The sequence below is a fragment of the Cricetulus griseus genome, chromosome 9, assembly GCF_003668045.3.
Source record: "Cricetulus griseus strain 17A/GY chromosome 9, alternate assembly CriGri-PICRH-1.0, whole genome shotgun sequence".
Lineage (NCBI taxonomy): Eukaryota > Metazoa > Chordata > Mammalia > Rodentia > Cricetidae > Cricetulus > Cricetulus griseus.
In genome coordinates, this window is record NC_048602.1 from 20,589,745 (window position 1) to 20,608,366 (window position 18,622).

Below are 18,622 nucleotides of genomic sequence, written 5' to 3' on the forward strand. Positions count from 1 at the left end.
AATCACTGAATCAATATATTGTCATGATACCTTCTATACATACATCTTTGGGTCCATCCACAGCTTCTCTATTTCCAAGACCATAATGTGATCATGAAATGTAATACTTTAGAAATACATCTAGGTTTTCATCCCCAGCCCCTGAAAAGAAATAACACTGAGCAAAGCTGTCAGGAGAAATGCTCTCCTTCCAAAAGCCTAGGGATGAGTTAAGTCAGTCTACTGTGTATGACACTCTAGCCATGGTGCATGTTAATTTAAAGGTGACCATAATGAAAACTACGCTTGTCATTGAATGGAAATCACTGTGTGAAGAATTGCTTTTTCTTGGTAGTGATGAATCTGTATTTTGGACTTGGACACATCTAGGTGAGGTTCACCACCCTTCCTGAAATTCTCTACTTTAACAGCCTGTCTGAAGGAGCCACTTAGTAGTGCCACAATAGGTATCCCCTTGCTGGGAACTCCATGGACTACCGTTAACATTTGCTGTTCATTATTTTGTTGACTTTTGCTCTTCTATTGGGGTAGGATAAATTGTTAAAAAGTGTATTTGCATTTCCTTAATATCTGTTGATGATGGAAGCTATCTTAGCCAGTATTTTATTCTTTTGAGAATGCTCAGGAAAGGTCCCAGACCCATTAATTAATTAATTTTCCCAACCCTATCATAGTTTCCCCTCCCTCATCTTCTCAAAGTACTTCTCTCTACATTCCCCTATCCACTCCCTCTTTTGTGCCTTCATAAAAGTGCAGGTCTTCCATGTACATCAGCCAGTCTCAGAACCATTTTTAAAATTGGTCATCTGTTTATTTGACTCATGCTTTCTTGAGTTTTTTTCTTGTTTTTTAAATCACAGACACTAAACTTCTGAGAAATGTATGGCCGGCAAAGATTCTCTACAATTCTGTGGGCTTCCTTTTCGCATGGCTGATTGCTTCTATAGCCATGAAGAAGCTTTTTAGTATTATAAAACTCTACTTGTCAATTGTTGGGTATAATTTCCCAGCAAAGTTAATCCCATTCCCATAGTAGTTTCCTACACTGATATCATGTGGGGTACTGCCCATTCTTCCATCTATCTGTTTCAGTGTTTCAGGTTTAGGTCTTTGATCAAATTAGAGCTCATTGAGATGTAAGATGATAGATACTGTCTGAATTTCATTCTTCTGCATATGAATTTCCCATTTTCTGAGTAGCATTATTTGAATATGTTTTCTTTTCTCCAGCATCTTTTTGGAAACTTTGGCAAAAAAAAGTTTTCATATCAGTGACAAAATGTTTTTTTATTACTATCGTTCTGTACTATATCCTAAGATATGGATCTGGAATGGGAATTCCTCCAGCATTATTCTTTTTGTTTTGGATTATATGAGATGTCTGGCATCTTTTGTGATTATATATGAATCTTAGGATAGTTTTTTTTCCGTGAGGAGATTGAGATTTTGATTAAGATTACATTGACCCTATAAATAGCCTTGAGAATATATATATATTATATATATAATGTAGTATATATAATACTATATATAATAATATATATAATATAGTATAGTATATATATAATATAGTATATATAATACTATATATAATAATATATATAATATAGTATAGTATATATATAATATAGTATATATATATATATATATATAGAGAGAGAGAGAGAGAGACAGAGACAGAGACAGAGACAGAGAGAGGGAGGGAGGGAGGGAGGAAGAGAGCAGCTCTTTAAACAAAGAATGTTATTGTTATTAACGAAAATCTTTTATTTTTAGTCAACAAGCTTTGGATATGAATCAAAGTTATGATGTACTCCAGAAGTTTATTGATTTTTGTAACTTAAAAGAATTTATGTACGCTTCAGAAAGTCACAACTTGAACCCCCATGTCACAAGTCAAACGGAGTCCCAATAAATCATCCTGTCATGTCAGTTTACAGACTCAGCTTCACTGCCTGTTGCATATTCATGATGAGTAAGCTCCAATAAGATTTTCCTTAAGTTCCTTAACTTTAAATCCTGTCACTAGTCTGTATCTTATCCAGATTTTCACTCAGCAGTTAGATACCATCCAGAAATCATCTGTGGACTACAAACTATTCCAAAACCAATTTACACCACAGCAGCCCCAGGTAATCCTACAAACAGCAGAGATTAGGACTTGTTGAGAGCTGATGTCAACCAGTCCAGTCTATGTGATTGATTCACTCTCTTCAGTTGAGTCAGCAAACGAAATGCTTCTGATAACACTTCTGTTTCCCGAATTCCCTGCCAGCCTTTGACTAACATTCTTACCTTCTTGAATCCTGACAATAGCATCCTGATTTCATCAGAGGAAAGTTACAGAAAAGAGCACATCATCTCTTATCTTCATCAGAAGGTCTGTATATTTGGTCCATTCAAAGAAAATTGGCAAAAGGCTACAGATAATGCCTATTGATATACCAGCACACTTATTAGATTTCAAGGTCCCTGATGATCACAAAGACACTAGTTAAACTCAAATAGTCATAGATCTATCACAATAGGATTCATTAGCTGAAATAGTTCTACAATATGAGGACAGCGTTGTGGGATGTTAATTTATGTGTATAAAGGTATGCTACATTTGTTCATGCTGCATTCGTTTAATCATGCCACCATGTGTTATATGTTTATTTTGCATTTGTTTAATTATGTAGGTATATGATTTTGTTTAACCTTGTGTGCCTAAGGCATATTATTGTTCTAAAAAAAAGTTAACTGGCCAATAACCAGGCAGGAGAGGGATAGGTATGGCTGGCGGGCAGAGAGCATAAATAGAGAGTAGAAAAAAGAAGAAAATAAGACAATGAGGAGAGAGGGACAGTCTCACAGCTAGAAGCCAGATAGGTAAAAGCCAGCAAGACAGGGACAGCAGGAAAGTAAGATGTACAAAAAGAAAGAAGGTTAAGAAATCTGAGGTGAAATGTAGGTAGAGAGAACAAATAGGGGAGTAGAAAAAAGAAGGAAAAAGAATAAGAGGAGAGGGAAATTCCTAGGGCTAGAAGCTAGGCAGTCACCAGTCAGCCAGACAGTGATGGCTTGAAAGTAAGATTTTCAGAAAGAAAAAGGTAAAAGCCTGAGGCAAAATGTAGATAAAGAGAAACAGATTAAAATAAGAGCTAAGATAAGGGACAGTATTCCTAAGGAAGAATAAGTACTCATGTCTTCATTTGTAAGCTGGGTGGTGGGCCAAAAAAAAAAAAGCCTGCTATAGGGCACTTCTTTCTATGCTAACCAATCAGTACAATTAGAGAAACCTGAGCCATGGTAGAAACAACCTTAAAAATAAATACTAAAATAAATTGGAAGGAAACAAATGATACCAGTCCCTACTTAACTGGTCTCTGTGGCTAACCTTACTTCCACTGCTGAAGGTTCCCTAATCCTGCTCCTAATATTCTTCCAAATTGGGCCATTTTTATTTTTATTACATTATTGTGATGTGATTTCATTATTCTTGCCCGTTGGAGAGGTCATTCCTCTGCTCAAAATTCTCTTCTTTCCAAGTGGCTTTTCTCCCTGGGAAGCATCTGGGACATTCTCTGCCCCTGGCTCTGCATTTTAGGTTGAAAAATTCAGATCTGAGGATGTCTTATCCTCAGATGTAATGATGTTACTCACATCCCCACACATTGAGGCTCCTGGGAGGAAGCTGTGTTAGACATATTTGATCCCAGGCCACTATCAACAAGCTATTTGTCTGAATACCAATAGAAGTGCTATTACTGCTGTGACTCAGAATATCCACAGTTAGATGTGAAGTAGACATCCTTGAAGGACCCATGGCAGTCAGGCCCTTTGTGTATACTCTGGGTGTTGCATTCCAAAGTCCAAGAAAGAGAGACGCAGCCTCATCATAGATCATTCATCGTGCACAGAGAATGTACAGTGGGACCAAAGCTGTACCAGTCACAGATATAGACTACTCAACCACGGGTCTGTGCTTTGCACTGAGTAGAGAGCCGATAATCAGGCAAATTCCATAAATTCCCTGGCTAATACTGAATCTGTTAGCATCCAGTTCATCATTTACCATGACAAACTATTATCTGAGTTATAAAACATGATCTCCTTCCAGGACCCTTATTTCCTACAGGTCAATACCCTCCAGTGATCCATTTATGAACATCAGTGATTTCCTCCTTTGCTTACACTCATCTTAGAAGCTAGTGTCTGGGAAGCAGGCCTGTGTTTAATACTTATAACACAATAGTAGCTGGAAACATCCCCTGGTTAGTGTGCGAATTCTTATTCTATTTCCCAGTAAGATTTTTTTCATCTAATTTCATTATGGTTGATTCATGCATAAATCTTGTGCAAGCATTCACAGCTGCTGTGAGTTCATGTGCACAATGGCTCAGTTTGCAGCTGACAGATGACGTTTCTCCACAGATGCTCACGAACTCTGTGACAGCCGCTCAAAGAAATGGTGTTGCTAAAGGTGAATAACTGAGCCAGCTCTGGCAGCTTGCACTTTTAGATACAATACTCAGGAGACAGATGCAGATGGAACTCTGTGAGTTTGAGACCATCCTGATCTCCATAGGGAGTTCCAGTCCTGCTGGGGCTGCATAGTGAGATTCCGTCTCAAAGAGGTGGTTGGAAGGGGAGAGATGTTAAGCAATTGAGATCATTTGCTGATAGTGAAGATGACCCAAGTTTGATTTTCAGTACCCACTCACAACCATCCATGACACCAATTCCAGGGAATCTGACCCCCACTTCTATCTTCTCCTGGAACTGGGCAATGGCATGGTACATATACATACATGCACCAAAACACTCATACACATAAAATAAATAAAACCAAAAGTAATGCCAGAGAGCTATATGTCTAAGGATTAAATTCGATGGTTACCAATTTCGAAGCCATCAAGGACCTTCAATGAAGATCTGACCATCTTAACCTGCCATAGGAAAACGCAGGGGGCCAGAGAGATGGCTCACTGGCTTAGGACACTACTGCTCTCACTGAAGAACTGGATTCAGTTCCCAGCACCACATGGTGGCTTACAGCAATCTATAAATTCAATCCTAGGAGAATTTATGCTCTCTTCTGAAGCATGAAATGAACATAAAATATGCAGGCAACACATTCCTTAAAGATTAAATAAGGACAAACAATGTAAGTCTATGTGGTAGTAGTGTAAGCCTTTAATCCCAGCACTTGGGAAACAGAGGCAGGCGTATCTCTATGAGTTAGAGGCCAGCCTGGTCTGCAGAGTGAGTTCCAGGTCACGTTCCAAAGCTACTCAGAGAAACCATGTGTTGAAGTGTGTGTGTGTGTGTGTGTGTGTGTGTGTGTGTGTGTGTGTGTGTGTAGGGAAAGACTTTCTCAGCAGGATTCCAGTTGTTTGGGAGATAAGGCCAACAGCTGCCAATTAAGACTTTATGGAATTGAAAGACTCCTGCATAGAAAAAAAGAAACAAAACCAAACAACTGAGTCTATAACCACACACAAAATGGCAGATATTCTTTGCACACTATACATCTGACAGAGAACTAATGTCTAGAATATATAAGTAAATCAGAAGTCTAAGCAACAACAAAAAAATCAGACAGTTTGGTTACTGAGTAAGCTAGTGAAGCAACAGTTCTCAAAAGACGAAATGTAAATGGCCAATATGCGTGGAAATTATGTTCAAATTCATTAACCTTGGGAAAACTGCAAAACATTTAATTTCCAGAATGTCCCAGTCAGAATGACAACTAAGAAATCCAGTAACAAATGCTACAGTCTGTGAGTGTGTATCTCCCCAGACCTGAGGATGCCTTGGGTGGGCAGGTAAGGTAATGATCCCGGGAGGGTGGGTTGATGGGATTGGAGAAAGGTATTGTGTTAGGGATCCTTGTGGAGGGATGGGCGAGCATTGGGATGTTTTAGGGTGTGGATTAGGGGAGGTGCTTTAGTTCAGATTTCACCCAGGAATGTGTGAGGGTGAGGTTCAGGTGGCCTTTGGTCTGTAAGTGAGTGAGTGCATATCTGAGGCTCCTGGGTGGGTTTCAGTGAGTGAGATGGGGAGAATGGAACGAGACAGGACAGAGGTGTCCTAAGGAAACTTTATTCCCACACCCCTCTGCACCCTATCCTGAATCAAGAGCACCTCTGGTGCACTATATCGGGACCGTGTTCCTCATACTGCTCACGCTGGATCCAGCGGGACTGGAAGGCACACAGAGAGGCCAGAATGGAACCCCCAATCCACACCGAGAGGTTCCTATTGGGGTGGGCCCCCACAACCACGTTGGCCCATGGACTAAGACGTTGCAGCAGCTCAGTCTTGAAGCGGCCTTGGAAGCCGCTGAAGAGAGAGGAGCCTCCGCACAGCAGCACATTCTGCTCCATGTCGGCCCGCAGCTCCTGGGGCACCGTGCAGAGGCTGCGTTCCACCATGCTGGGGAGGCCGGAAGATGATGGTCCCGAGGTCTCCGGAGGATGGAATAGTAGTTCAGGGCACTGGAAGAGCTCCTTTCCGACTGTGACCGTCTGTCCATCTGGCAGCTTCAGGCGCCGCCGGAATTTGTCATCGGGACGACTCTGCTCCTTCTGGAAGTCTGAGGCCACATAGCAGTATTGATGCTTGATGCTCTCCATGGTGTCCAGGTCGTCCCACTTGAGCGGCAAGCTCGAACTCAAGATTTTCTCTGCCAAGAAGGTGGTCAAGTAGTGGCCAGCCAGGCCCAGGCACTGGATGCCATTGGGTAGGTTGTAGCCTTGGAAGACGGGCACTGTGTAGCTGATCCCGTGGCCAGTGTCTACCACCAGCCCGTTAACGCGCCCATTGGCATAGACCGACAGCACAGACTGGGATGCCACATACAGGGCCGGGGAGTGCAGAGACTCGAAGGCTACTTCCGCCAGCTTCTCACGGTTGCTGGCAGGGCTGAAGGGCGGATCCGTGAACAGCAGAGGATGTTCCTGGGTGGCCACTTGGAGGCCATTCTCCAGGATGTGGTGCATGATGAGCTCAGCGGCTTCCCAGTCCACCACAATACCATTAAGAACTGGCTGCTTCAGGGTTGATTCCGGGCAAGTGTGGGCGGCCTCACCAAAATAGGTGTCCACCTTGCACAGCCCCAAGGTGGTTTGTTTCCTGGGTTTGCGGCCCACAGCGTTGGTCACGATGTAGCTGGGCCGAGTCTGTCCGGCAAAGCCCATCTTACACGTGCCAGAACCCATGTCGATGACCACGGCACGCATCTTTGTTAGCAGCTTGTTACCAACCCCACCACAGGGTTCTTGTAGCAGATTCTTGTTCACCAAGGTTGAGCGAGGGTTCAGATCAAGTGACCTGTGGGGCTCCCAGCGCTTGGTACCATTTACATCCATCTCTGCAAGTCAATTCGGTGAGGTTGATTGACAAAGTTGAGACCTTTTCTCTGGGGTGTAGGAAAAAGGGGCCCAGCTAGGACCAGGGTGAGCAACGTGAGAGACAGGAGCACCATGGTATCTGTGAGATCACTCTACCTGCCTTGGCTTCACAATGCAAGGACAGGGTGTGGTCAGAAGAGGTGCAACCTGCCTGCCCCTGGGTCCAGAGCAGATTACGTCCACAACCTTGATTCTGAATCCTTTCTGGGATGATTCGTATCTACCACCCATAATAGACAGCCCACGTGCTCAATGATCATAGGGATTAGAAGGGGACAGGCCAACTTGGGTTTCTGATTTTTTCTTTGCATGTGTGGGCATAGTGTGCATTCATATGTGTAGGCAGGTTCACCTGTATATGGGTATTTTGGGGGGTGGGGTGGGGGTGGTCCATGTGTACATATCTCCCTGTGTGAGTGGAGCCCAAGGTTGTTCATTCTTCTTGTTCATTCTTTGACATAGACTCTCTCTTCCTCTCCCTTCTTTTGTCATGACGAGCCACCCTAACAAAGTCAACTGTATGAGAAAGCATTTAATTTGGGGGTTCAGGGTTGCACAGGTTAGAGTCCACCGTCATCAGCGCAAGCAGTGCTAGCAGACAGGGAAGCAAGTTGCTGGGGAAGTAGCTGAGAGCTTACATCTGGTCCAAAGGCATAAGGTAGGGAGAGCTAACTGGGAACAGTGTTGTCTTTTGAAACGTCAAAGCCCACCTTCAGGGACACACCTTCTCCAACAAGGTTAGAATCCTTCCAAAATAGTTACCCTTACTGGTAACCAAATATATGAGCCTATGGTGGGAGTAATTCGCATTCTAAACAGCACAAGGTCTCTAAATGAAACCAGAGCTGCTAAAGCAGCTTTTCTTGCAATTCAGTGTGCTCTGCAATCTCTTTCTTTGAATTCCCAGACTTAATTATGGGAAGGCTGCTGTGACTGCAAGGATGTTTGGATCCTTATTCCAGATCTCCTTGAGTTACTCATGGAGCCATCTTCTGGTTCCTGGCTTCTGCTTTTTGAAAGCAATGATATACCAGACTAGCAGGAAGGGAGACGGAGGTGGGAGTAAGGAGGTTTAATTGTCTCAAATTCCTTGTCATTTCTGTTGCTACACTTGTGTCAACCATTCTCCCAATTCCCTTCTTCTTAACAAAGAAATTTATGTGCACAGCTGTTTTGTCTGTCTGTCTGTCTGTGCACCACATGCATGCCTGGTACAACCAGAGGCCAGAAGAGAGCATTAGATCTATGGAGCTGGAGTTACAGGAGGCTATGAGCCACTATGTGGGTGCTTGGCATTGAACTGTCGTCCTTTGGAAGAACGATAAATTCTCTTAACCACCAAGACATCTCTCACAGCCCCCAGCCATACCCAGTTCCCCTGCAGGACAGGATTTTGCCTATTCAAATATTAGTTCCCCTCTCCTGGAAGCTTTCTCCATTTCCACTCTGTAGTCTCATTATATGGGAATTTTACAAGGGCGTTTGCTGCCTTCTCTTTCTCCGTCTGGCTGCTCTGCTTTCTCCTGATTGCAGTGAGGTTCCTGAGATACATTGTAGACTGGTGCTTCCACTATAAATACTGAAAGGTAGGCAGAGCACAATTTGAAACAAAGACTGCAACAATGGCTAGAAAGACTAGAGAGGTATCTGGGTCTTTTAATCACGTGACTAGTATGTGTGGGGCCTAGGGATTGATCCCCAGCACTGCAGAACAAACCATTAGTAACTATAGAAACAGATGTTACCAGGCAGCAGTGTGTTACTCTAGTCACTTTAAAGCAAGTTGATCTCAGCTGTCAGCTGTTAAAAACAAATAAAGGCACCTCTGTTTCCTTTAGGAGGTGTGTTACAGGCAGTACTAACATCAATGGAGATGGTTCCACTCAATTTTTTTTTATTGTTTTTTAAAGATTCATTTGCTTTTATTTTAAGTGTTGGGGTGTTTTGTCTGCAAGTATGTCTGTGGTCCATCTGCCTGCAGTGCTCACAGAGGCCAGAAGAGGACAACACATCCCTGGGCTGGAGTTAAGGTGTTTTACTAGGTGGATGCTGCAAAGAGAACCTGCTGTCACTGAAAGAGAAGCCAGTCCTCTAACCCCTGAGCATCTCTCGTCCTTCAGACATGCTTTTTTTTGTTTGTTTGTTTTACCTAAGTCAGGGTCTAACTGAGTAGCCTTAAATGGCCTGGGATTCACTGTGTAGATTAGGCTGGTCTTATCTCAAAGAAATCCACCTTCTTCTTGTGTTCCCAGAGTGCTGGGATTAAAAGCATGTCCTGGCATTCACAGGGCATTTTTAAATTCACCAAAAAGTGTGGCAAATGTAAACAAATTGTGCTGTCTTTTCTGTCAAAGAGTTAAAGAAGACAGAATTACATTTTTAAGAAAAATGTAAAGAAAACCCTTGGTAGAAAATCAAATTTCTCCACGGTAGATCATTCTTGAGATCAGTAAAGGGTTTCGTTAAGGCATTTCATGCATGTCATACTTTGTTCTTACTAATCTTGCTATGACAGTGAATTTCCCACCACAAGGCCACTGCTGGCTCAATACCTGCCACTCTCTCAATTCCATTTTCATGTCTCATGTGTTCTGTTACCCCCTCTGTTCTCCCCTCCCTCAACAGGTCTCTCTCCTCTTCACAGACCCCCTCCCCCATACATACACACACGGACCAATTCTATATATGTGCAAGAAGCAGGCAATATTATTTTCAAACCGGTTTATTTCACATGACCCAGTGATCTCCAGTTCAGCCCATGATCCTGCAACAGTCGTGATTTTATTCTGATTCATAAATTCATTATGTATTTCATCAATTATTTTTTTCTTCTTTTTCAAGTTTTTACTGACACACAGCTACTCACTTGACAGGAATGTTGTCTTGAATGCATGAGGAACTTCTGAAAAATAAACATTAAGGAAATAAGCAGCCCTATGGAAATTGGGCCATGGAACTAAATAGAAAATTCGGCCAGGAGGTGGTGGCACACGCGTTTAATCCCAGCACTTGGGAGGCAGAGGCAGGCAGATCTCTGTGAGTTTGAGACCACCTTGGTCTACAAGAGCTAGTTCCAGGACAGGCTCCAAAGCCACAGAGAAACCCTGTCTCAAAAAAAAAAACAGAAAAAAAAATCAAAAAAAGAAAGAAAAAGGAAATTTCGCCAAAGAAGAAACATGTGTGCTCACCATCATTAGGTTTCGTTGTAGCTATTGTGCAATGCTGATTTTCACACAGACAAGTTGTTTCAAGTATCTTATGTACTATGACCACATCACCCCTTTATGCCTTTATGTATCTATGGAGAATCCGTTGATGCATAAATGAAAGAAACAAATCCTTTTGCATTTGTCTATCTGCCTAGGACCTATTTTAGTTAAGATAATGATAATGTCCCTCAATTTCTTTCCTGTTGCTCTTAGTCATTTCATGACTGGTATGTTTTTTTTTGGGGGGGTAGTTGCTGTCCTTTTTGGAGTAGTCATACTACAATGCTACAGCAATGTACACTATCTGTGTCAGCATACACAAATTGTTATGACAAAGTAGAAGCTCTTTCATTTGGCCATTTGCTCTGAGCCAGACAGTGGCGGCAGTTCCTAACAATATCTCAGGTTCTATGGAACCACTGGTGATGTAGGGGGTGGAGAGAAAAGGGTATTGAGGAGATTTCTTCTCTTGTTTGTGTCACCATGGATACATTACCTTAATCCCAGCCAGGAAAGATTTGGCTAGTTAGTCTCTAACAAGTTAAATATTATTTCTAAACAGTATTGGAACAAAACTAACCTCACAGTTGAAGCTTCTAAAGACCCTGAATAAGAACTAAGAGGCCAAGGCTGCCAAGATGGCTCAGTGAGGTAAGGCAGTGTCTCACCTATCTTGACCAGCAAGAAGGACACGACCATGACTCTTCTTCAAGCAGCTTATTTAGGAACCTTGTACATTAGTTTCTCCTTCTACCTCTACCTCAGCTTCTCTCTCTGCTTCTATATCTCTCCCAGGCCCCTGGCAAGCCCTTAAAAGCAAGCTCATTACCCAATTAGCTCACGCCACCTGGCGATCCCGGATAGGTCACAGCTGGAGGAGGCACACCAGATCCACTAAGCGCTTCCAAATAAGGCTTGTTTATAGCTAAGCTCTGTCTTCCTGGCATCCAGCCAGGTGCCATCTTGGGGCTGTGACTTCCCACAGTTCCCCCTTTTTTATTTAAAAATAACACAACAGGCAAGGGTAGAGGTCTGATCCCTGAAATCAAGGGACTTTGTAATGACTCCACGCCCAGTTATCAGCCGAGCTGGTGCCACACCTGTCCGGTATCTTTTCTCAGAGATGGGAGTACGATACCAACCCATATGCAATCAGACATGCCCTTTATGAAGCCTCGGAACGCTGACTTCAAGTGCAGTACTTCGTCTCGCAGCCTGAGTGGGATGACTGCTTAGCTCTTTAGTACTGTTAACCAAGTCTGAGGTGACTGCCCTGCCTCCAGGGCCGTGAAGGCTTGTGCAATCATGGCATTACTTCTCCTCTGTGAAACCCTCATCCTGCAGATACACCATAAAGCTATGAAACTAACTAGGATAAGCATTCCTCCCAGGGCACCCATTCCCGCCCACTCTTTCAGATGACTCATGGCTTGAGTGATCCACACAGACAGCCCCTCCGCAACCGAGATGTCGACCCTGGTGGAATTCACGTGCACTATGGAGAGTCTCAGCTCCTGCATCAGCTTGTCAAAATCCCCAGACCAGTTGCCTAGAAGATACTGTGAAGGTTGTTTAGACATGTTTGCTGCTAAGGAATAATTCTGATAGGACACAGCTGTTACACACAAACCAGGCATTCTCCATTCACATCCCAACTGTGCCAGTTGCCATAAAGTATCCAATTGTTCCTGTACTAGATCAACGCGTTGATTCAAAACCATAATGCCACCTTTCAATTGAGCATTAAGGGTAGATTGGATATCCAACGCAGTGGCCACATTACAAACACAAAGGGAGGCCAGACACACACAGGAGTAGGAGCAAAGAATATATTCCTACCAGGAGCTAACAAACTAACTGTACTTTCAAAGATCTGAGAGGTATTCCAATGAAAAGAGGCATTTCCTGGGGCTATGTAGAATCCCTTCCTCTCCCAGGTCTTTACCAAATCTCCATATGCTAAGTGCAGCAATTTCAACTCCTTACTAGTTAACAGAATGTCATCCATATAGTGGACACAGCTCACAGCAGGGTATTTTTCTCTAATAGGAGCAATAGCATGACACACAAAAAGCTGACCCATAGTGGGGCTATTGGCCATAGCCTGGAGTAAAACCACCCATTCATATAATGGTATGGAGAATAGAAGGTAAAGTAAAAGCAAACCCAACACTATGCTGCACACGCCACAAATTGGGTTCTTCATGATTGGGTAGGGCTGACAGCAATGGTAAACCACGCTGCACAGGCCCCATGACTTGCATCTGTTTATTTCCTTCAGCTGTTCTAACGTCTCCTGCCCCTTTTCTACAGCCTTGTGGCATCTTTGATCCTCTAGACAGCTGCGAACCATTTTCCAAATAGGCTGAGTCCCTGGCTTCAGCGTTCCCTGTGCCCAGGCAAAATCTAGATCTTTTCCAAGCTTGTCCCAGCAACTGGTGGTTAAATTACCGGAATCAGCAAACCAGGGGGCTACCACATCAACCTCTTGGATAAATCTCTCTAAAGTACTTTTCTTTAATTTCAATCCCTTAGACCGTAACAGCTCTTGAAGAGCAATGAAAATTGGTTGCGATGTTGTAGTTCCCATACTCTCACTTTTGGTTACCTCTGCTTTGTCCGTTCCCGGAACTTTATCGCTCCTCACCGGAGACCTTATTGCCTCTTTACCGAGGTCCTTAACTTGGTCCCAACTTACCTGGGACTTACCAGTCGACTGCCCTGACTGCAGGAAGTTCTGAGCCATTCACCCTCGGAGGTTCCCCGTACCAGCCACCACTCGTTGCGTCTATCTCGACCAGCAAGAAGGACACGACCACGACTCTTCTTCAAGCAGTTTATTCAGGAACCTTGTACATTAGCTTCTCTCTCTGCTTCTATATCTCTCCCAGCCCCCTGGCAAGCCCTTAAAAGCAAGCTCATTACCCAATTAGCTCTCACCACCTGGCGATCCCGGTTAGGTCACAGCTGGAGGAGGCACACCAGATCCACTAAGCGTTTCCAAATAAGGCTTGTTTACAGCTAAGCTCCATCTCCCTGGCATCCAGCCAGGTGCCATCTTGGGGCTGTGGCTCCCCACAAGGCAGCTGCTATTAAGCCTGACAACTTAAATTCAACCTCCAAAGACCATTGTTCCTCTGATCTTCATTCATGTGCCATGTGCCTACACACATACATAGCAATACATTGATAAAGTAAATATAAATTATACATGCTTCACGCTGGGAAAAACCCACAGAAACACCTGATCTTAGTAAGTGGGAACTCATGGATCCCAGCCTGACAAATGAGGAATCAGCATAGGACCAAACCAGGTCCCATGAACATGGGTGTCAGCTAGGAGCACTGGGCGGTCTATGAGGCCTCTGGCAGTGGAACCAGGATGTATCCCTAGGGCACGAACAGACTTCAGGAGCCCATTTCCCATGGAGTGTTACTCTATTAGCTTAGATACACAGGGAGGGCCTAGGCCCTGCCCCAAATGACTTGACAGATTTTGATGATCCCTCATGGAAGGCCTCACCCTCCCTGGGATTGGATGGGAGGGTCGTTGGGGGGTATGGGAGGGAGAGGGAACTGGAATTGATATGTAAAGTAAGATTGTTTCTTATTTAAGTAAAATTATATAAAATTATATATATGTTATATTTGTGATATATATGTATATATATATATATATATCTCCTCTCATCTTTATTTAAAAATATAACAAGTCTCTGCCTAATTGTTTTAAGAATTCATTGTATACTGAAGACTATTACTGGCGTGCCTTTAAAAGATATGTGTTCATGTATGCGTGGATGAACTTTCAGTGTTTCGGTGTGAATTGGACTGTACTAGGACCATTGTATTTACACCTGGCTTTTCCCCCTTGTAGCCAGTGTTAACTAACAGAAATGTTAATTCTGAACTCCTTGTCTATGGAATGCTGGAGCTAATTCCAGAATCTGAGAGGGAGAGACAAATCTATGGCAAAATTTACAAAACTAAAGATTTAAGGTTTTAAGTCCCAAAGCCTTATGTTGATTTTTAAAAAAAGTCTTTAAAACACATACATTAAACTTTTGTTGTATTACTGTGATGGTTTCATTGCAACTATAAAACTTCCTGTGAAGGATGTGACATATACAATGATATATTTATACATTTGCCAGATCTTAAGGTTAAAGTTCCCTTTTTAGATAAACATTACAGGGACTATTGTCCCTCCCAGTAGTAACCATAGTTTAATGTAATAAGGGGGTCTGAACCAGGTCTGGAGAGATGGCTCAGAACTTAAGAACAACCCCTACTCTTCTAGAGGACATAGATTTGGTGTCAGCATCCACAGTTATAGGGGATTCACTGTTCCACTCTCTGAAGCACTGTAAGCATGAGGAGCCTTCATACACATGCAACTAAAACACTCATACATATAAAGTAAAAATAGTTCAAAGCATCTTTACTGCCTTATGAAAAAATAACCTGGCATTGTACTTTTAATAGTTGGTTCAATTATTAAGATATACTTTTATTAAATAATTAAAAATCTCTAAACTGCCATTTGCTGTGCAAAAATAGAATTTTAGGATAAGTTTGTTTGCAGAGATCACTTTCATAATTACTACGCATTGACCTAATTAATATATATATATATATATATATATATATATATATATATCTTGTAAATGAAACAATGGACTAATTTTGTTGATTTTGATTTAAACTGTTCTCAGAAACCATTTTTGGCAACAATATCTTCTTCATTTCTTTTTAAAGAATGATTTCTTTTATCTTTTGAGATTATAATATGACTAAATCATTTCTTCCTTTCCCTTCCCCCGCCCAAGCCTTTCCATTTACCCCTTCTTGTTCTCTTTTACATTTATGGGCTCTTTTTATTAAATGGTTTTACATAAGTAAATCATATGCATGCAGATTATATGCATTTGTGATTAACTCCAAGTCATGAATAATGAATCAGTATCAAAGAAAGAAATAAAGACTTTCCTATTGGAGTCATTAAATTAAGAGAAAGCAGGTCCTACATTCTACTTCATGCTTTCTGTATCCAGTCTGTTTTTTGCATGAGTCTCAATCTGTGCCTGCTTGGAGGCTGTGTCCTATGTCTGTGTGTGTGTGTCTGCCTATCCCTAATAAGATACAGGGAGCACAAAGTAGGGCATTCAGATTTGCACTCACTCTTAGTTAAATGACTCTGAGGGAAAATGTTTTCATTTCTTTCCTTAACTCAACTTGGGTGTATTATTAGTGATATGGAGCGGGTCACTAATGCATTTAATCTATGCAATATGCAGAATCTATTAGCTGGTGTTGTATTTTTTCTTTCTTTTCTCATACACACAGAGAAACAATAAATTGACGACAGTGTGAAACAAGCAGCTGTGTCATCAGAAACGTGAACATGCTCAGAACCCTGTGGTTTAAGGACAGGGCCTTAATGCTGAGTTTGTTTTTCTGATCTCTTGACCCTTGGAGAGCTGGGATGCCTTTTTATCTGTCACAATCATGACAGCACAGTTTGAGCCTCAGAACACACCAGAGAAACCTGGTCCTTATTACACTTATGACAAATCTATTTCTTAGCTAGAATCTCCAAAGGGACTTGGAATGTTCTTGAATCTTTTTTCCCCCCTCAGCCTATGCAGATATGCATGGGTGAACACAGAGAATTGGAGGCAACAATCAGGAGACCATCTAGGAAGACATGGCTAAACAGTGTAGCATATATGGTAGAGCTCCTTCTAGGCTTTTGAGAAAAATCTACATTGTTTTCCAAGGTTGCTGCTCTAATTTACACTCCCAGAAACAGGATATATTCATCCTCATGATGGCCGTTCCCACTGGGAAGATGGAATCTTAAGGGAGATTTAGTCCTCATCTCCCTGATAGTTGTGTAGACAGGACTTTTTGTCAACACGACTTGGAAGTACACAAGCTGACTGCACAGCCCAATCAGTAGACACCACTGTATACACATAAGTGATGCCTGCTGACTTTGAAGACCTCCAGGAAACTACATTGGAAATCCCAAAGAAATGGACAAATACCCTGATTCATTTCACACACCAAAATTGCACCAATATGAAATAAACAAACTGATAATTAATCGGCAACATCAATGAGGCAGTAACAAACGCACCCCCATTCAGAAAATAATAAAAGGATGAAAAAAAATCACCGAAGACTAATTCATCACAGTGTTCTGTCAAAACTTCAGAGAATAACTGATACTTAAAGCAGTCCTTGATAGAAAAAAAAAAAGTGAGGCTTCCAGACTCTTCATGTAGTTAGTATTATTTGATTCCGTACTAGATAAAGATACAAAACTAAAAGTACAGACTGAGGTGGTCATTTTTATTATTATAATTTCCCCCTTTCATTTGCTATATCTCACTTTCTTAATGTACGCTCATCCCTGACTCCCTACAATCCTGGACCATTTTTTCCAATCTCTCTCTCTCTCTCTCTCTCTCTCTCTCTCTCTCCCTGTGCTGTGTGTCCCCTTCTCTTACCCCTCTCTGTCTCTCACTCTAGTTCAGTTGTATTCATTTTTTTTGACCCACCAAGATTAACTAGGGCCACGTAAGATGTAGGCTTGGAGTTATTTGTTGGAGCCTGATGAGCTCAGCAGAAGAAACACGTCTAAAGACAGTAATTCCCTTCTCCTAAAGGCTATCCATAGTCACAGCTGAGAGGCAAAGGGTGGGGCCCTGTGAGCCTCGCCCCTTCCTAGACTGATTGTGGCTAGGGCTGGTCTTGAGTCAGGCCAGTGCAGGTGTGTTCAGTTGCTCTGATTTACTGATTACTGTAGCTGTGTAAAGTCTGGAGAATGGCAGCTCATGGCCCTCCCACCTCTTGCTCTTCTTATTTCCTTCCTTCCTCCTCATCCTCAATATTCCCAGAGCCTTAGATGGCACGGTACAGCTGACTTGTTTAGGGCTGTGACCATATAAATTATTATTTTCTGCATCTGGAACAGCAATGAGATTCAGCATTCGCTACTGCATTTTTTAAATTAAATTTTGTATGTTTTATCTACAAACAACTTTTTTCCCTTTTTAAAAATTTCAATTAGAAACAAGATTGTTTTACATGTCAATCCCAGTTCCCTCTGCCTCCCCTCCTCCCTTACCACCCTCCCCAACTAAAACCCTACCTATCACATATCCTTTCTGCTCCCCAGGGTGACACCCTCTCTCTTCCATAGGGTGTCATCAGAGTCTGCAGTATCCTTTGGCATAGGGCCTAGGCCCACCCCCGTGTGTCTTGGCTCAGGGAGTATCCCTCTATGTGGAATGGGCTCCCAAAGTCCACACCTAGGCTAGGGATAAGTACTGAACTACTACAGGAGGTCCTGTAGATTTCTCAGGTCTCCTCACTGAAACCCAAGTTCCTGGGGTCTGAATCACTTCCATGCTGGTATCCCAGCTCTCAGTCTGGGGACCAAGAGCTCCCACTGTTCAGGTCAGCTCAAACACCTTTGAAATGATTTCTGGTAGACGAAGTTCCTTGGCCGTTAGCAAAAATGGCAATGCCACCCTCTAGCAGTGAAAGCAGTAGAGCACAGAATGAATTCAGCACCAGGCTGTTAATGGGCTGACTGACCACCGACTCCTCAGACACCTATTTCCTTTCTAAATCCTGAGTTCCTGAAATATCTTCCCCCCCCAAGTCAATATCGCTAACCTGTAATTCCAGATGTTTGACTGGCAATAGTGGACTACGAGAGAAGGGTAAAGATTTGTGTGTGTGTGTGTGTGTGTGTGTGTGTGTGTGTGTGTGTGTGTGTGAGAGATTGACAGTGGTGGAAATGATTGTCCATCTTCCCAGAACAGCTCTCCAGAGTGAGTTACTGTGTTTGAAATTTAGGATACTTCACATAAGAAGACTAGGGTGCGCAGCTGGATTTCACTTCTACCTTTAATAGAGCTACTTGCACGGCACATTTTATCTGGATTCTTTGATTGAGACATCCAGCTACTCCACTTTGTCTTCAGACCCTGATATTCTGAC

General features: G+C 42.5%; 1 protein-coding gene across 1 annotated transcript; it reads right to left on the reverse strand.

Annotated features, from left to right (window-relative positions):
• Positions 1-6,119: 6,119 nt before the first annotated feature.
• On the reverse strand, positions 6,120-7,355 carry LOC100752497 (actin-like protein 9). The gene has a single exon (XM_027433935.1). It carries the CDS (start codon positions 7,353-7,355, stop codon positions 6,120-6,122), a length of 1,236 nt encoding a protein of 411 aa, XP_027289736.1.
• Between the last annotated feature and the right edge of the window lie 11,267 nt (positions 7,356-18,622).

Bases quoted from the DNA above. Each gene is read 5' to 3' on its own strand.
- LOC100752497 (XM_027433935.1), bottom strand. From the start codon at position 7,355: ATGGATGTAAATGGTACCAAGCGCTGGGAGCCCCACAGGTCACTTGAT.